This window comes from Elephas maximus, chromosome 6, assembly GCF_024166365.1.
Source record: "Elephas maximus indicus isolate mEleMax1 chromosome 6, mEleMax1 primary haplotype, whole genome shotgun sequence".
NCBI lineage: Eukaryota > Metazoa > Chordata > Mammalia > Proboscidea > Elephantidae > Elephas > Elephas maximus.
In genome coordinates, this window is record NC_064824.1 from 121,698,843 (window position 1) to 121,716,376 (window position 17,534).

The 17,534-nt window shown below is 38.8% G+C and overlaps 1 protein-coding gene across 1 annotated transcript in view; it reads left to right on the forward strand.

Annotated features, from left to right (window-relative positions):
- Positions 1-17,534, forward strand: part of ACSL3 (acyl-CoA synthetase long chain family member 3) — a 69,817-nt gene that overhangs the window by 35,604 nt on the left and 16,679 nt on the right. The window contains exons 2-6 of the mRNA XM_049888311.1: positions 216-629; positions 10,295-10,472; positions 12,929-13,038; positions 13,906-14,044; positions 16,243-16,390. Coding sequence (XP_049744268.1) covers positions 255-629; positions 10,295-10,472; positions 12,929-13,038; positions 13,906-14,044; positions 16,243-16,390 — 950 coding nt within the window. The 5' untranslated portion in view covers positions 216-254. The remainder of the gene's footprint in view (positions 1-215; positions 630-10,294; positions 10,473-12,928; positions 13,039-13,905; positions 14,045-16,242; positions 16,391-17,534) is intronic.

Consider the following 17,534-nt stretch of genomic DNA (forward strand, 5'->3'; position numbering starts at 1 on the left):
TTCCGTTTACAGTATGACATAGAAACTATTAATTCTCTGGTTAATAAGCATGGCACAGTCTCTTAGAAATGTCAGTATCTGACAGGACATTGTAGGGCGCCAGTATATTAGTTGGTGCTCCATTGAAAAGTAATCTTCATTTGCTTATCTAATATGGAACATTTTTCTTTAATTAAAAATGATTTTAAACCTGTCTTTCTTTTTCTTCCTTCTAGATTCTTGCTGAAATCTGTTGGTTCAACTTTTTGAGCACTATGAATAACCACGTGTCTTCAAAACCATCCACAATGAAGCTAAAGCAGACCATGAGCCCCATCCTTTTGTATTTCATACAGTTTATAATATCACTTTATACTATTTTAACATATATTCCATTTTATTTTTTGTCTGAGTCAAGACAAAAATCAAACCAAATTAAAGCAAAGCCTGTAAATTCAAAACCAGAGTCTGCATACAGATCTGTGAACAGTTTGGATGGCTTGGCTTCAGTATTATACCCTGGTTGCGATACACTAGATAAAGTGTTTGCATATGCAAAAAACAAATTCAAGGAGAAGAGGCTTTTGGGAACACGTGAAATTTTAAATGAAGAAGATGAAGTGCAACCAAATGGAAAAATTTTTAAAAAGGTAAGTTGACCTTTAATTGCCTTTGAATAAAATGTACTCTTAACAAATGGTTCTGAGGGACAAGCACAGGCTGCAGCTTCTGGAATTTGCTGATGTTGCAGGAGAAGCAGGGGAGGAAGGAGATTAGACCGTGCTTGAGTCCCTTTCCATATGTACCTGCACTCACTTGTTCTGAATTTTCAGAAAGAAGGACCCCTGCTAGTGCAGCACACTTCTGAACCTGGGTGTCATCCAGGGCTTGGAGTAGAATGGCTAGTTCAGTATGAAGCCATCCTCTCTTGTAGTTCCAGAAGCCCCTGTGTGCTTGAGATGCTCCAGGTTTTGTGATAAACCTGCTGTCCCTGATTTGAATGTGGGTCGGAGTGGGTGCCTGATGTCTTTGTGCTTTGGGTGTGGCAATTGCATGGATTTTAAAAATTTCTTTCCACATGTATAGAAGAACCTGCCATTGTTAATCTGAAACTGGTGATAAGAAATCTATTAGAGCCTGGGCTCTAGACCAAAACTGGGGTTTGAATCTTGGTTTTAATCTTGGCTTTAACTAGCTGTGTGCCCTTAGAGAAATGTTAATAAATTTGTCTTAGTTTCTTTTTCTATAATATGGAGTTTGATATTTATTAGCATTTATTGTGAGCTGGTTGTTTTAAGAGCTTTACATATATTAACTTATTTAAAACTTAAAATGAAGGAGCCCTGGTAGTACAGTTGTTAAGCACTTGGCTGCTAACTGAAAGGTCTGCGGTTTGAACCTACCAGCTGCTCGGTGGGAGGAAGATGTGACAGTCTGCTTCCGTAAAGATTACAGCCTTAGAAACCATTTGGGGCAGTTCTATACTGTCCTCTAGGGTTGCTATGAGTCGGAATTGACTTGACTACAACGGGTCAAGACTTAAAATACCATATGAGTTTCTGTTACTCACAGGGGTATTGTAAATCTGTTACTCCTAGAAACTCATAGGGTTATTGCTTCGCAGATGATAACATAGAGGCACAGATAGGTACCTTACTCAAGGACATTACAGCTAGAAGCGGTGAAGCTGGGGCTAGAATCCAGGCCTTCTGGCTCCAGAGCCCTTATTTCTCAAGTCACAGTAGCTCAGGGGGTTGTTAGGATTAACTCAAAGTTTGTGTGTGTTTTTAATATACATATGTTGTTGTTGTGTGCCATCGAGTCGATTCCGACTCATAGCGACCCTATAGGATGGGGTAGAACTGCCCCGTAGGGTTTCCAAGGAGTGACTGGTAGATGGAAACTGCTGACCTTTTGGTTAGCAGCCTGAGCTCTTAGCCGCTTTGCCACCAGGGCTCCAGTATACGTACAAAATGTGCTTATAACTCTTTGTGGCATGTAGTGTAAATGCTGTAGCTTTTATTACTGTATTACTGTTATCATGGGAATTCACTGGGGAAAATTACAGTAGTGACTACAAGGACCATAGAGCAGTGCAGCACCATGAAGGATGAGTGTAGAAATGGGACGAAAATGTTCTTTATGAACGGGGCACATGCCTTTCTTATAAGCAGCTCTTGAAGATCTGGTAGGTAAAAATTGAAAATAGCGTCCGTGTACAGGCAGTAAGATTATCTGTTGTTGTTTGATAATTTGGTTAGGTTGTAGGGTTAATCCCTGTGCAGGCCAGGTTGTTTTCTCTCATCCTCCTTTTCCAACTATATCCTACCCCAACTTTGTTTTTTTTAATCAGTCATGAAGGAGCTCTTAGATCTTGGAGAATCCAAATTCGAGCACCCAAGTCTGGGATGAAAAACTCAGAGCGCCTCCTGTTACTGGAAGGCCCGGGGGTTGATGCTGAGTCTGTTTACTGGCCCATTAACCTTGCCACTTAAACATGTAAATTCCATTCCCCGTTTTCCTCTAAACATAATGGCGATGGTAAGCAACTTAATGTCACTGTCTCCAGGAAAGTAAAAACATTGTTCTGATTTTGAATAAGAGAGTCTGTAAACATTTCTCATGTTGAAATAGAGTGATCTCATGTTTTGTTTTGCCTGGAACAGTCCTGATTTATGCCTGTTCTGACATAATTATTAATAATCCTCCCTTACAATCTCAAAAGTGCCTTGATTTAGATAAATTATATGGGCACCTTTTACCCCATTATCATTGGAATTCAGTGGGAAAAATTATATTAGTGACTACAAAGACATCATGAAGTAGTTCACCACGGAAGGAGAGTGAATACAGAAGTGTTATGAAAATGCTGTTTCTGGACTGGACACGTGGTTTTCTTATAAGCCGTCCTTGAAGCTCCAGTAGGTACTTTTACTGACGATGTTTTGATTCACTTAAATGAATTTTTTCTACTACACTGACTTAACAGCTGGCTGGAGTTAATAGGACATTTTAAGAAACTGAGATTAGGTAGTTAAGCATGTTTGATTATTCTCTAGTTCATAGATGATAATTTGCCAAACATTTTATCAAAATGAAATTAACTTGTATGGTTATTAGTTGATACTTTTTAAAGCATACCATTCTTGAGTCTGTTTATGAGAACAGAGTCTAGTTACATTTTCATGTGCTGAATATTTCCACTCTTCTGTCTTCTCTAGTCTTCTAGTCTTCTGTTGAAAGATAGTCATTTTGTGTTTTGATCTAATATCTGTTTGAATTCAGAGGTTGGGTTCTTTCACTTTTAGTGCGATCATAGATAATAGAAGTCCTATTGTAGAAAGGCTTTTCTCCACCATCCCTCTCATGTTATATACATTTTATGGGACAACACTGTCTTTCAGTCATTATTCAATATGGTGGTAATATATAACGAATAATGTCGTTATTCAGTACTTGCAGCAGCAAACTGGTTCCTAGGTATGAAAAAGGAGAAACATGTGTAGGGAATATGGAATTCCTTCTTCATCAAGTATCACTGTAATTAGGACAAAATAAAATTCTAGGGCTACCATAGTTGTCTAAATTTGGCAGATAACACCATTAGAATGGACACAAGGAAAAGGTGCGTGTATCTGTGTTATTGGCTCTTAATATCCTGTCTTGGCCATGGTGCCTTTGCAGTCATTGTTTATTCAACCAAACAGGAAAGCTTTGAACCCATTTAGGAAAGGTAAAAAGTGAGAAAAACTACTTTTAGTCAGTGATTTATTCTGTCTATAGTACATTTCTGTGAGGTTTTGTTCAGCATGGGGAATTTCTGGACTTCAGTATGCCAGAAGGGCCACCTACCAGAATTGGCATTTGTGGCTGGTCACATTCTGTTCTGAAGGTTTTCTGTACTCTCACCTAGGAAACCTACCTTTCTTGTCTCAAATAAAGACCGTTGGGAAAGTAAAATTGACTTTCAGGCTTCATGTGTCATAAGTGAAGTGAATGAATTTTCTGTTAGCCTTACTCAAGAAGATGGTGTGCAGTACTACTGGTTAGCTGAGTTTTTAGTTTCTGTCGGTCCTGTTTTGCAACTGTGGCAGTGGTCTGCAGACTGGCCGGTGGGTATCTCAAATGCCTGTAAAACAGGCTAGGCTTCCCCCACGCCACCCGCCTTGGTTTCTTTTGACACCCATGGTATTGCAATAGGAGCAGCATCTACTCTGATAAGACAAAAAAAAAAAAAAAAAAAACACTGCTGTCAATTCTGACTCAGTGACCCCGTAGCACAGAGTCTGCTGTGATATATTGAAAAGGGGGCCTTCGCATAGTGACCATAGATGGTATGAGTATGAGTGGAGTTGCCTAGGCAGTGCGGCATCTGCCAGTAGTGGCAACTGGCAGCCGAGAGCTCAGAAGGGAGGTCATAAGACATGTTTGTGATGAAGTGTATCTTAATAGTTTCCCTTTTGAAGATAATCTTTAATTGAAAAAGAAAGCTAATGATGGTACAATATCTAAGTGACCTCCCTGTTTTGGGGGGCAGGCCTTTCCACCATAAACCCAAATTATTGGATTAACTCCAGAATGTATCTGATATGGTTGAAACAAAGACTCTCAAACCTCTTATCCTCAAAGTCTATTTTGAGCTCCCAAGGGAGGCTAAGAGGAAGAAAAGGCAGTAATGATGATTCTGTCCTAACTATGGCAGAGATGGCATGGCAACCAGCTTCGCTGAGACAAGCCTCTTTGGGGGGCGCAGATAGAAAAACAAAAGGCAAAGAAGCAGAGGCTGCTGTGTCCTGTGGCTTGCCAAGCCTTTTCAGGACTATTTTCCAATCAATTATGTTTTGTATGATTTTATAAAATTTAGAATTAGGTGTTCGAAGTGTGTTTCAGTGTCACCTGATCCCAGCCTTACCAGCAGCAAGTCCTGTCTTCTTGAAATGAAGAACAGCGAAATGACTAGTTCCTAGGACATCTTTAAACTGTATGTACCTGAAATAGAACAAAGTCGCAAAGACCAAAAAAACTTTTACAGTGAAACACAGAAAAGGGCACAGGCCTGGCTCAAACATTTTTTGTGAACTAACGACTGGAAACCATTTTAATGTTTTTCCTGACATTTTTATACACGTTAGAAGAGAATAAAAGGGATTACGTAATCATAGTGCTCAGGGAGAGAAGATTTCACTGTGACATTTCTTCTAGATTGATCCAAAAAGATAATAGAACTACTTATTTTTGTCCTTGTTGAGTTAACTTACCTTTCTTTTCCTCTTCCTAATGCCTAGTCTGTGTTAATTCTTGCCCCGTAATCACGTTTGTATTATTTGCATATTTGTGTGGTATTTGTTTTCTGACTTACTAGGACATTTACATCAAATGGTCCATCTCTTGGCCAGGGTATATGGTTTGGTAATTATTTCCAACTACCACTCTTTTGCTTTTCCTTTCCAAACTTGTTCTTCTCCCTGCTATCCCATATTTGTTAAAGACACTACCATGCACCAGATTGCTCAAGCCAAAAAACTGTGAGTCATCTCTGATTTACTTCTCTTACAGTCCCTTCCACCCCACAGACTCCAGTGGCTTCTACAGGCTTTCCCGCTTCCACTCCTGCCTCTGCTATGATCCCACCTGCACACAGCAGCTAGAATGATCTTTTACGATTGTTAACCAGGTGGTCTTACTCCCTCTGCTTAGTAAGGTCTCAGTTCTCTTCCACAGTGCAGTTGAAGCATTGTGATACCTATTTAGACCTTGGAGTGAATCTGCCTTGGGTCATATATACTATCTAAGTCCTGTAACTGTGATTTTGAGCAAGTTATAGTTACACTGTCTATGTGTTAGTATTATCTGTAAGATGGGAATAATAATAGTAACTATCTCTTAGAGTTTCGTGAGGGTGTAATAAGTTAATACTATAGTAAAGGTTAACTGCCCTTGTTATTATCATCATCACAAATATTGCGAACCGTCCAGATCTCTTGAGTATTTCCACTTTTTTTGGCTCCCTCACAATACTTTGTTTATAATGGTGATCATCAATTGAAAGGAGGTGAAATGAAGTCAGGGGTACTTTTGAAATACTTCTCTCTCAGATAGCGAAAGTAAAAGTCTTAGTGCTTAAAGAGATTAAACTCTTGGTTACCTGGAAGTTTGGTCTTTATTGAACTATCTCATCCTTCAGAGTTCTGAATGGTCAAGTTTTTGCAGTGCTTTTGTTTTAGAATATGTTTTATATGTTATCTCCATTTCATTTTTACAGTTTTCTTGAGCTAAGAGATCAGCAGCAGCATTAAAGCAACTAATTTCTTACGTTCCTGAACAAACTAAATTATAAGGTGCCTCTGTCTCAGGAAGTTATAGTCTGAGTGATAGCACTGATATTTACACATGTGTATGTCACATTGGAAACCCTGGTGGCATAGTGGTTAAGAGCTACGGCTGCTAACCAAAAGGTCAGCAGTTCGAATCCACCAGGCGCTACTTGGAAACCCTGTGGGGCAGTTGTACTCTGTCCTATAGGGTTGCTATGAGTCAGAATCGACTCGACGGAAACAGGCAACGGGTGTGTCACATCTGTCATAAGATAAGAATATAGCTAACTAAAGCTAAGAGAGGAATGACCTTAGGACCATCTTAACCCTCTCCTTAATTGACACATGAGGGAATGCTCGAAGACTACAGATAGTCTCATTCATAGCCACACTAGCCTTTTGTTTTCTTAACTCCCAGTCTGTGAAAACAGAACATACTTGTGTCACATGAGTAAAGGGTAAGAATAAATATTTATGAGGTGGTAGGCAAAGGATATGTATGACTAGATGAAAATTAGGACAAAAGTAGCATGGGCCATGGGAGTTAAATAAATTCATGGATTTTTTTTTTAACCGATCTTTTTTAAAATTAGGCTGCAATGGGGTCGCTGAGTCAGAGTTGATGGCAACAGGTCAGGTTTTTTTGTTTGTTTGGTTTTTAGAGAAGAGGTTAGATGACTCCTTCAAGGTCTAGAGTGAATCGAAGTCGTGTTTAATTACACCATTCACCCCCCACATTTAGCAAATAAATACCAAGTCCCTTCTTTGTGCCAGACATGGTTCTAGACCCTAGGAAGACAATATGACCAACACACCTAGGTTATTCTTCTCATGGAACGTATATTTCCATGAAATATTTGTATCCCAATAGCTAAAGTGTAGAAGGAGGAGGGACAATAAATATAACAATAAGTTAAGAGATAAAGTAAGTACTATGAAGAAATAAAGCAGATTGTTGGTTAGGGGAAGCCTGTCTGAGTAGGTTATGGTTAAGCTGAGTGAGGCCTGAATGACAAGAGAAGCTAACTTTGCAAAGATGTGGGTAAAGAGCCTTCTAAGTAGTAGGACAGGATTGTGCAGTGGCTCTAAGACAGGAATGAGCCCACCTGTTATGGCACCTAGGGCACCTTATTTAAGAGGGCATTTAGACCCTGAGAGTGAGTGAGTGCCTCATTAAAATGTGCCCTCAGCCTCATTTGATTGCCTGCCCTGGCCCAGTCTGTTTGAAGAACAGAAAGGATAAAGTGAGCCAAGGGAAGAGGGTTTGAGGTAGGCACAGGGTGTTTGGACTCCATTCCTAGTGGAAACACATTGCAAAGTATTAAGCACTGTTTTGTTTTGTTTTGTTTTTTTTAAATCACAGCTGTAAGAAGAATGGTTTATAGGGTAACAAGAATGGAAGGTTGACCAGTCAGCATGCATTAATTCAATGGAGAGATGGACTAGGGTGATAGGAGTGGAGGTGGAAAGAAATGGCTGAATTTGGGGTTTATTTTGTAGAAAAAGTTGATAGAACTTGCTGATGGATTTAGAAATAATTTGCAAAGATAAACATATTGGAGAATAATACTTGAGTTTTGAGCTAGTTTGGAGATGGTGTTACCTTTTACTTCTTGAATGGCTGGGAGAAGAGAATGGGGAGAGGGCAGGTGAATTAAGAGTGTTTTGTTTTAGAACACACCAAGTTTATGTAGACTTTTAGTTGTGCAGCCAAGTAAAAAAGAAAGTGGTTATCCAGACGGAGGTGGTCAGGGTTGGAGATAGAAATTTGAGAAGTTCTTTGAAGCAAAGTCCTTGAGAAGTTGACTTTTGTCATGGACACCTCAACCATTGTAACATAAGGAACCACAAAGAGTATAGGTGGAGTTGTATTATGTAAGTTATTAAACTCGGCTGTAGGAAGATAAGGGAGTTGCTGTTTAATTTCTCAGTGAAGTATGAGATAGTATTGTCACCTGGGATGGGAAGAGGAGGGCAGAGGATGTTTGAATAGAAAGATTTCAAATAACTTTTTTTCGAGGGTGAAAAAAAATGAATATACTAGGCAAGCATAATAGATATTAGACCTGTGATCCTGATTTAATAAGGCTGGGAGTTTTTCTTCAGTAGTTTTTTAGCAGTATAGACAGGGAATAAAGAAATAGTTGAGTTTAATTGTGGGCTGGGATTCCCATAGGGACGCAGTTGGGATTAGGAAGACGTTTTTGCCTGCGCAGGTCAGATAAGATTATTGGGTAGGTGAGGTCTTCCGTATGTAATCTTTAAGGGAAAGGTAACTACTGGAAGCTCAGTGGCTTAAAGAATTAAGATAATGAAATTGAGACTTTGGTTTATATTTTGTTTTGTTTTCGTATCTAAGAGGAAACCTTACACTTAAATTAAGCACATGATTTCTTTGCCACATGGTGGCAGTATCACATGAGTTGATGTATTTGGATTATATATCTCATGCCTTTTCAGAATACGCACATGCTTTGAGATTTATAAAGCTCATCATTTAAATTCTAGAATCGAGAAGGGAGCTCATGCTTATCTTTGCAATGTAGAATTCTTAATAGTTTGTCATCTGGTTCCTACATGTTTCAGGCCAATTCTCATCTGTCTTCTCACCCCCAGACAGCTCCTTTTGAAGTCATTAGAGCTCCCCGTGATGAGCATTTCATGGGGGCGCAGAGCAGGGCGAGACTTTGGGACCCCGAACGTTAACCAAGCATCATCATAAACACAGTTGTCTTATCCATCAAAGTTAAGAATTTACTGAAGTCCATTATTGAAAAAGACACTAGAGGGCAGCATTTATCCTTTTTCTATTTTTGTCTGTCATTCAACCCCTTACTTATTCTTAGAAATCTCTTAAATATTGTTTGAAAATGAAGTTGGTCAGGTGGATTTAAGGTATGTGAGACATATATAACACAGCCATGTTTGTGAGCTATCTGTCTGTTTTTGCAGTGAGAGGAGTTTTTTATCCGGTCTGTATGTAATTTAGGGTTTATGGTCTGATCTAAGTTGGAGAAAAGCCCTAAGGACAAAGTATCTTTAAAAAGGGGTTATGACTAATGCAAGGAGACCTGGTGGCATAGTAGTTAACACTTGGCTGCTAACCGAAAGGTTGACAGTTCAAACCCACCAGCTGCTCCTTGAGAGAAACATATGGTGGTCTGTTTACGTAAAGATTAGAGCCTTGGAAACCCTACGGGGCAGTTCTCCATTGTCTAGGGTCTCTATGAGTCGGCATCACAACGTTGGATGGCAGTGGGTGAGTTGGATGGTAGCAGTGATGTGATGACTAATGCAAAGTTCATGTTACCTGCTCTTCTGATAAACACAAATAAAATATTAAAAGATCAAGGGTACCAGTGAGCATTTAATTTAAGTCTTCAACAGAGGGACTTTGATGAATAATAATGTAACTAGCCCCAATCTGGTTGAGTAAATAGAGACTCGTTTATTTTGCTTATCCAGAATTAGAGACAATTCAAATTGAGCAGTGATTTATTTCTTAACTTGGATAGGACCGTTTTCTGTTTGTGGATCATATTGTACCATGTGATATTGAAATTAGGAATTCATAAGTAGAGGGGAAGTAAAATTTTGGTATCAGTTATACATGTTAGTGGACTAAGTTTTCAGTTAACACCTAAATCACCTAAGTAACTGGAATCTGTAAGTAAATTTTAGTGTATGACCATTTGGCCAAGAAGTTGACGTTTATGATTCTATCAAACCCTAAATATTTTGGGGAAAAAAATAAAATACAACACCCCCCCCAAAAACCCTTACACTTAAAGATTTAGCATAAGATTTGAATTGTAGAAGCTGTCACAAAATAGTTGATTTTAAAAATTAAAATAGATTTTTTATTTGAAATTCATTTTCTAGCTTTTTATTAGGAAAAATTAATTATCTGCAAACATAAAATTTGGAACACATCCTGCCTGGTTTCTCTCTGTAAATTAATGTATTATATTAAAAGCTATTTGTATTTTTTGTTTTATCAGGTTATTCTTGGACAGTATAATTGGCTCTCCTATGAAGATGTCTTCATTCAAGCCTTTAATTTTGGAAATGGCTTACAGATGTTGGGTCAGAAACCAAAGACCAACATTGCTATCTTCTGTGAGACCAGGGCTGAGTGGATGATTGCTGCACAAGCGTGTTTTATGTATAATTTTCAGCGTAAGTAGACTTTTTTATCTTCTGCAAGAGTGGACTTAACCCTTCGGTGACCCAATTATTTTTTTCCTTTGAATTTTTTGTTGATAGCATGTGTTGTCACTAATGGAAGGCATGCTGATTAAAGACCAATTTGGAATTTTTGTTATAAGTTATGGATTTTGATATCCATTATCTGGTATCACATATGTCCCAGCAGACACTGTGAGACCCATTGTCTGGGATCACATATGTCCCAGTAGACACCAGGATGTAGTAAATCCTACTGATAACGAGTAAGAAAATCTTATTCATTAGTAAGAATCTCCTATAGGAGCTCGAGTCTCTTGAAAAGTACCACTGCAGCGCATTATCCCTTACTGGAAAGGCATTATTTACTATTCAGAAACTAGAAAAGAAGGGAGTCAGTAACACCTGGAAACGGTGAATGGCATAAAGGAGAAAATGGCCACTGTGACTGAACGAACACTAGCAATAGCTTATTCTCACAATAAGTACATTCTCACCAAAACATAGTAACTGGAAAGCATAATGAGGAGGCTTATCTCACAGAAATAAAGCCGCCTGTCAAAAATTTAGAAGAGTCACACATTCGGAAGGTGTCATCTAAGGCAATGCTCTCTATCTACACAAAAATGAGGCTCCCACTCAGAATTTTGGAGTTGCAGGCATTTCAAAAGGCTCCCACCTTGAGGCTAAGTTTGTTAAAATCGTGTCATCTCTTTCCCAAAGAACTCCAGGGTCATAAGAAGTGGTTGGGATACCTTATGTTCATGAGTCCCCAAAGAGTTAAGTTATCATGGGAGAGATGATACTGACTTTTTCACTCTCAAGAAATTAAAATTCTGATGTTAATGGGTATTTTATTTTTACGTTTTATCCAATCGGTGGAGGACTCTCCGTCATAACTTGGATTTTTGGGTCCGTTTGGGAGAAGAAACCAGTTGTGGAACAAACTGAATAATCACGTGTCATGGGAGCTTGAATCTACTAATGAGGGTCTTTGTGGGTGTAGGGAGAAAGTGGCAAAGCTCTTGGACCAGACTGTCACTTCAGGTCATTACTCTCTGTCTTCCAGGAATCCCCTTTTCAAGTTAGCGTCATTTTTTTTAACGCCACTTCTGTCAGTACCAATGGTTGACCTCTAAAATGCATCCATATTCAAACCTATTGAACTTGAAGGTGCTAGGTTAAACAGTAGAGAGTTTTATATTGTAATTATTTGAATGATAACCGTAATGGATCATTCTGTGAGATAGTCCTGGAAGCCTAGTCCTTGGTCTCATGTGCCAAAATGTGTTGCAAAGTCTGGACATTGTCTCATCTTTCAGGTAAAACATAAAAGATACCTTTACCAAATATCTTGCTGTAAACACCCCACCTTTTTTTTTTAAATAGGCATACCCTTTTGTTTTCACAGGTTTGGTTTACATTATTTTACTTTTGAGAAGCTTTAAAAGAATTATCTTTTTCAAAGTCATTATGTCTTAACTTTTTTGAGTTAGGCATAAAGCAAATAAAAATCTACATTATTTATTAACATTATTATATGATATCAACATTTCTTATATAATTCCAACATTTCCAAATTTTTTCTTTAGATTTTCTACTTTAGAATAAGCAGTATCTCCACTTGTTGGTGCTGTTTTCTTAACAACACATTACCTTAACTATTACATTCAATGTATCTTCTTACGGGTATATGGCCATTTTCATATTTTAGTACCAAGTAGTCAACAGTTCAGACTTAGAAATTTTAGAATCAGTTATAATTGTTTGAGTGTGATAGTCACCCGGTAACATCTATAGTTGAAATACTAAAATGAAAAACATTTTTGTTTTTGATTAAATGTTGGAAATCTTGGGAGAAACTGGGGGAAGGTAAGTATGATGCTAATTAGTATATTTTAATAGTTAAAGGAAAAAAAGAAGAACCTAGTACTGTTGCTCATTGACTATGAATTTAACAACTTAGGGTTTAGTATGCTCCATTAAAGGAGCCCTGGTAGCGCAGTGGTTAATAACTGGGCTGCTAACTAAGAAGTCAGCAGTTTGAATCCACCAGCTGCTCCTTGGAAACCCTATGTATGTGGCAGTTCTGCTGTCCTGTAGGGTTGTTATGGGTCAGAATCAACTCGATGGCAATGGGTTTGCTTTTTTGTGTGTTGGTGGCACAGTGGTTAAGTGCTCAGTTGCTAACTGAAAGGTCAGGGGTTTGAACCCACCAGCTGCTTTGCAGGAGAAGGATCTGGCAGTCTGCTTCCGTAAAGACTTACAGCCTTGGAAACCCTATGGAGCAGTTCTGCCTTGTCCTTTAGGGTTGCTATGCGTCAGAAACGACTCAATGGCAACAGGTTATGCTTCCATTATCATTCACATCCACTTTTAGTGGCTATTTATTTACATTTGGTGGCTCTATGAAATGTTTGAATAGCTGACTTACCTTCTTTTTCCCTTAGTTGTTACATTATATGCTACTCTGGGAGGTCCAGCGGTTGTTCATGGATTAAACGAAACGGAGGTGACCAACATCATTACTAGTAAAGAACTCTTGCAAACAAAACTGAAGGTAAGTGATGTAGTTACTCTTTAACTACGTCTCATACTTTAGAATTTCAGTGTCATGAGCCTTGTCATTCGTATTTAGTTCTTTTATGATCTTTTAAAACTTTAATATCTTTGTAAACTGTTAGGAATATCATAATTTTGCTTTTCATTTAGAAAAGAAAAATTAGATTTCGTATATGCTGAGTTATAGCATCCAGAGAATTACATGTTAAGTGTTAGTACGCCTATGCTTAAGTTGAAGCAACTATGACTACTTTTTCTTTTTTTTGTTATGCTCATCCAGTTTCTTGTCTTTTTTCAATAAATAACGTAATTTTGAAAGGTTATTTTTAAATTTGTTGTTTATTTTGTTTCTAAAGCACTGAGTAATCAAGAGTTTTCAAAAAACTTTTTGAAGGGAAAAAGGGGTTTCTTTAGTCTCTTGAAAACATGAAGGGACTTTGGGCTCCCCTAAGACTACAGCCTAGAAAACCCTATGGGGCAGATCTGTTCTGTCACATTGCATTGCTATGAATTGACAGCACATGACAACAACAACATAGTTCAGGCAGCCTGTCTTTACATGCCCATTGTACAAGGAGGTGACTTTGTTGGTTAGGATTTTTACCAAAGAACAAAGGTACACATAATAAATCTAATGCTAAAAAAAAAAAAAAAAAGCTAGAAAATAGTAATTTCAATTTCAGGCCAGAATATCTCCATCGGAGAAGGTGATATTTATGCCAGTGCACCCCTACCCCTTGCTTTTTTTGAAGCAAGAAATTAATAATTCACTGACTGTGGCAAACTACTTTCTTACGTCCTGGGCTATTTGCTTAAGCTGTTTGAAGACTAATGAGGAAAATGATGACTGTTTATGTTTCTCCAGGATATCGTTTCTTTAGTCCCACGCCTGCGGCACATCATCACTGTCGATGGCAAACCACCAACGTGGTCCGAGTTCCCCAAGGGTGTCATTGTGCACACCATGGCAGCAGTGCAGGCTCTGGGGGCCAAGGCGGACGTTGGTACGGCTCAGTTTTATGACTCCTTATGTTTGCTTTGGCATGTTCTTACCAGGTTCTCCAGAATTATTTCAGATGTTTGACCCTGAAGTCAGATCAGTGTCAAATCAGGTTTCTAAACTGTCAGTTTGCGAAATAAGGCCACCGTAGGTATACTTTTAATTTAGCTTTTCTTTAAAGTTTTAAGGAAAAATAGGATCATTAATTTATTAATGTTCCAAAAATAGTGTTTATTTGAAATTAACTTAAAATACCTTTTCTTTTACATTATTCAGTTTTGCCACTTCCTTTTCTAATGGTTTTGGATGGTTGAAGGTTGGTTTTATAAATAACGCCAGTAGACTTGTCCTGTGTGAATTACTTGCAAGTATTAACAGATAGCTAGAATGGCTAAGCCAGCCCTTCCTTTACACCCTGCTCTAACTCTACCCTTTCTAGAGTATACAGCTCTTTATTCTCCAACTAGCACATCTAGTCATGTTGACTCTAGAAGTTCCTGCTTTTAGATAAGTGTTGTAAATGTTAAGAGAACGCACTGGTATAAGGAGTATCATGAAGCCTACTGGGAGATGGGACTGTATTTCTGTAATTGGAAACTTATTGACTAATGGATGTAAGCATTCACTCCGCATGGATAAACAGAGAGAGGAGCAGTTTTTCTTTGGGGTGGGATTACACAGACATTAATTTTGGGCATGTTGAATTTTGGTTCTGGTGGGACATTCAAGTGGAGGTACCCAGTGGGCAGTGCCAATACAAGTCTGGTACTCTGGGGTTAAGATTACAGTTAAGTAATTTAGAAGCTAGAAGCATTTAGGTTTTAATTATAGCTATGGGAGTAGTTGAGATCACCCACAAAGAATGGGGAGAGCGCCAAAGGCCACCAAGGAATGATTAGAGAGGAGGGAAGAAACCACGCAGTGTGTGGTTTGTGGAAGGCAAGGAAAGGAGCATCTCATGAGGCAGGAGTCATCTGCAGGACTAGTGCGCGGGAGAGGTCAGATGACGGGTTGTAGAAGGGCTGTCAGACCTGGCAAAAGTCACCTTAGTGAGAACGGTTTCCAAGAAGTGGCAGTGGTGGAAGGTGGCACCGTGGATTGCAGGAATGATTGGAAGACTAGGAAGTAAAGACTTGATTGAAAACAGTTTTAGATAAATATATCTGTGTAGGTAGGAAGGAAAGGCTAGTAACTTGGGAACACATTAAAAAAATTCATGTATATTTAAAGCCTGCCCCACTGTTGATCTAATTAATCTTGTAGGCTAGCCCCAAGATTAATTAGGTCAACAGTGTCGTTCATGACCCACTTTGCTTTGTCTTTCTACTGTGCCACCTCTATAGCATGTTGTCTACTGTCCTTTAGGCAGTACCCCTTGTGGTGCATCTTTTGATCCAGGACTGTAAGTATAACCAAGTGACTGTCACTGTTGTGGAGCAGAGAAAATTTTTTTAGCACATTGTCCAGGCACTTTAGCCCAAGCCACCCTTATTTCTTTGTTGAATCCCTGGAATAACCTTTTGTCTCCCTACTTCATTTCTTCCCTTTCTAAAGTAGCCATACAGCAAGCCAAAGCAATCTTTGTAACAGATGACGTACCCTTATTCATAATGACACTGCTTCCCATCTCAGAGTGAAATCTAAAGTCCTTAAACACAGCTTAATAAGGCCCTGCAGGATTTGGCCCTACCTGCTAATTTTACCTCCTTTCATTGGAATAGCATCTGCTGTCATCTTCTCACCTTGTCTTGCTTTGTTTTCTTCATAGCTCTTATTGCATTATAGATTTACCTCTTTGTCTTTCCGGGTAGAGTGTGTGCTCCTTATGTTCAGGGACTTGATCTTTTTTTTTTTGAGCCCTGTGTGACTATAAAAGGTGCCCTGGTGACACAGTGGTTAAGCACTTGCCTGCTAACTGAAGGTCAGTGGTTCAACCCCACCGGCCACTCCATGGGAGAAAGATGTGACAGTCTGCTTCCATAAAGATTGCAGCCTTGGAAACCCTATGGGGCAGTTCTCCTGTGTCCCATAGGGTCACTATGAGCCTGAATCAACTTGACGGCAACGGGTTTGGTTTTTTGGTTTGGAATGAATAACTACAATTAATATTTGTGGAATTGAGTTAACAAATATTAAAAAATCAGTGATGTGGCTGAATTTCTCAGAAGTATACGTGTGTGTATGTGTGTGTTTTCAATACAGAAAACAAACAGAACAAACCGCTGCCCTCAGATATTGCCGTAATCATGTATACAAGTGGATCCACAGGACTTCCAAAAGGAGTCATGATCTCTCATAGTAACATTATTGCTGGCATAACTGGGATGGCGGAACGGATTCCAAGACTGGGGTATGTCACATAAGTCAGTACTGAGTAGTTCAGTATTTATATCTGTTGTTATAATGCGAACATTTATGTTATTTTAGTAGTCTGTATTTAAGTTATTCCTTTAAAGTCTATTCATGGTAGGTATTTCCTTAAAAAAAAAAAAAAAGACATTAGGATTTAATCACAAAATTGTTATGATATTTAAAAGTATAGTTTATGGATATCATTGTTAAAACTTACTAACTACTTTAAAATGCAAATTTTAAGTGACTATAGTTATAAATTCTTTAAATTATTTAGGTCCGCTGGTGTTGCTTCTATAGTTATTTTTATACCTAAATATGTTATAATTTAGGCGAATAAATAGTTTAACATATGTGGTAAGTACTTACTGAGCGAACATATTTACAGACTCTAATTTTTTAAAAGACAAAACTTCAGTAATAGCATGGCTGGATATATTAGATGGCAGTGAGGATGATGGAGGAAACCAGATGGAAGTTTGAAGGATTGTAAGGAAACATTCCCCAAGATGGAATCAATATTTTGGTGACTGTTCAGGTCTGGTGCAGTGGGTTGGATTATTTTGAGCCTTGGTGGTTGTCTTGGATTGAATTTTGTGCCGCCAAAATATGTGTTGACTTGGTTAGGCCATGATTCCCAGTGTTGTGTGGTTGTCCTCCATTTTGTGATTATAATTTTATGTTAAAGAAGATTAGGGTGGGATTGTAACACCACCCTTACCTTGGTGATGTCCCTGATCCAGTGTAAAGGGACCTTCCCTGGGGTATGGCCTGTACCATCTTTTTTTTCACAAGAGATGAAAGGGAAGCAAGCAGAGAGTTGGGGACCTCATACCACCACGAAAGCAGTGCCAAGAGTAGAGTGCGCTCTTTGGACCTGGGGTCCCTGTACCTGAGAAGCTTCTTGACCAGGGGAAGATCGATGACAAGAAATCTTCCTCCACAGCCCACAGAGAGAGAAAGCCTTCCCTTGGAGCTGACACCCTGAATTTGGACTCGTAACCTACTAGACTGGGAGGGAATAAACTTCTCTTTGTTAAAGCCATCCGCTTGTGCTATTTCTGTTACAGCAGCACTGGATGACTAAGACAGTGGTGCAGTGGTTAAGAGCTTAGGCTGCTCACCAAAAGGTTGGCAGTTTG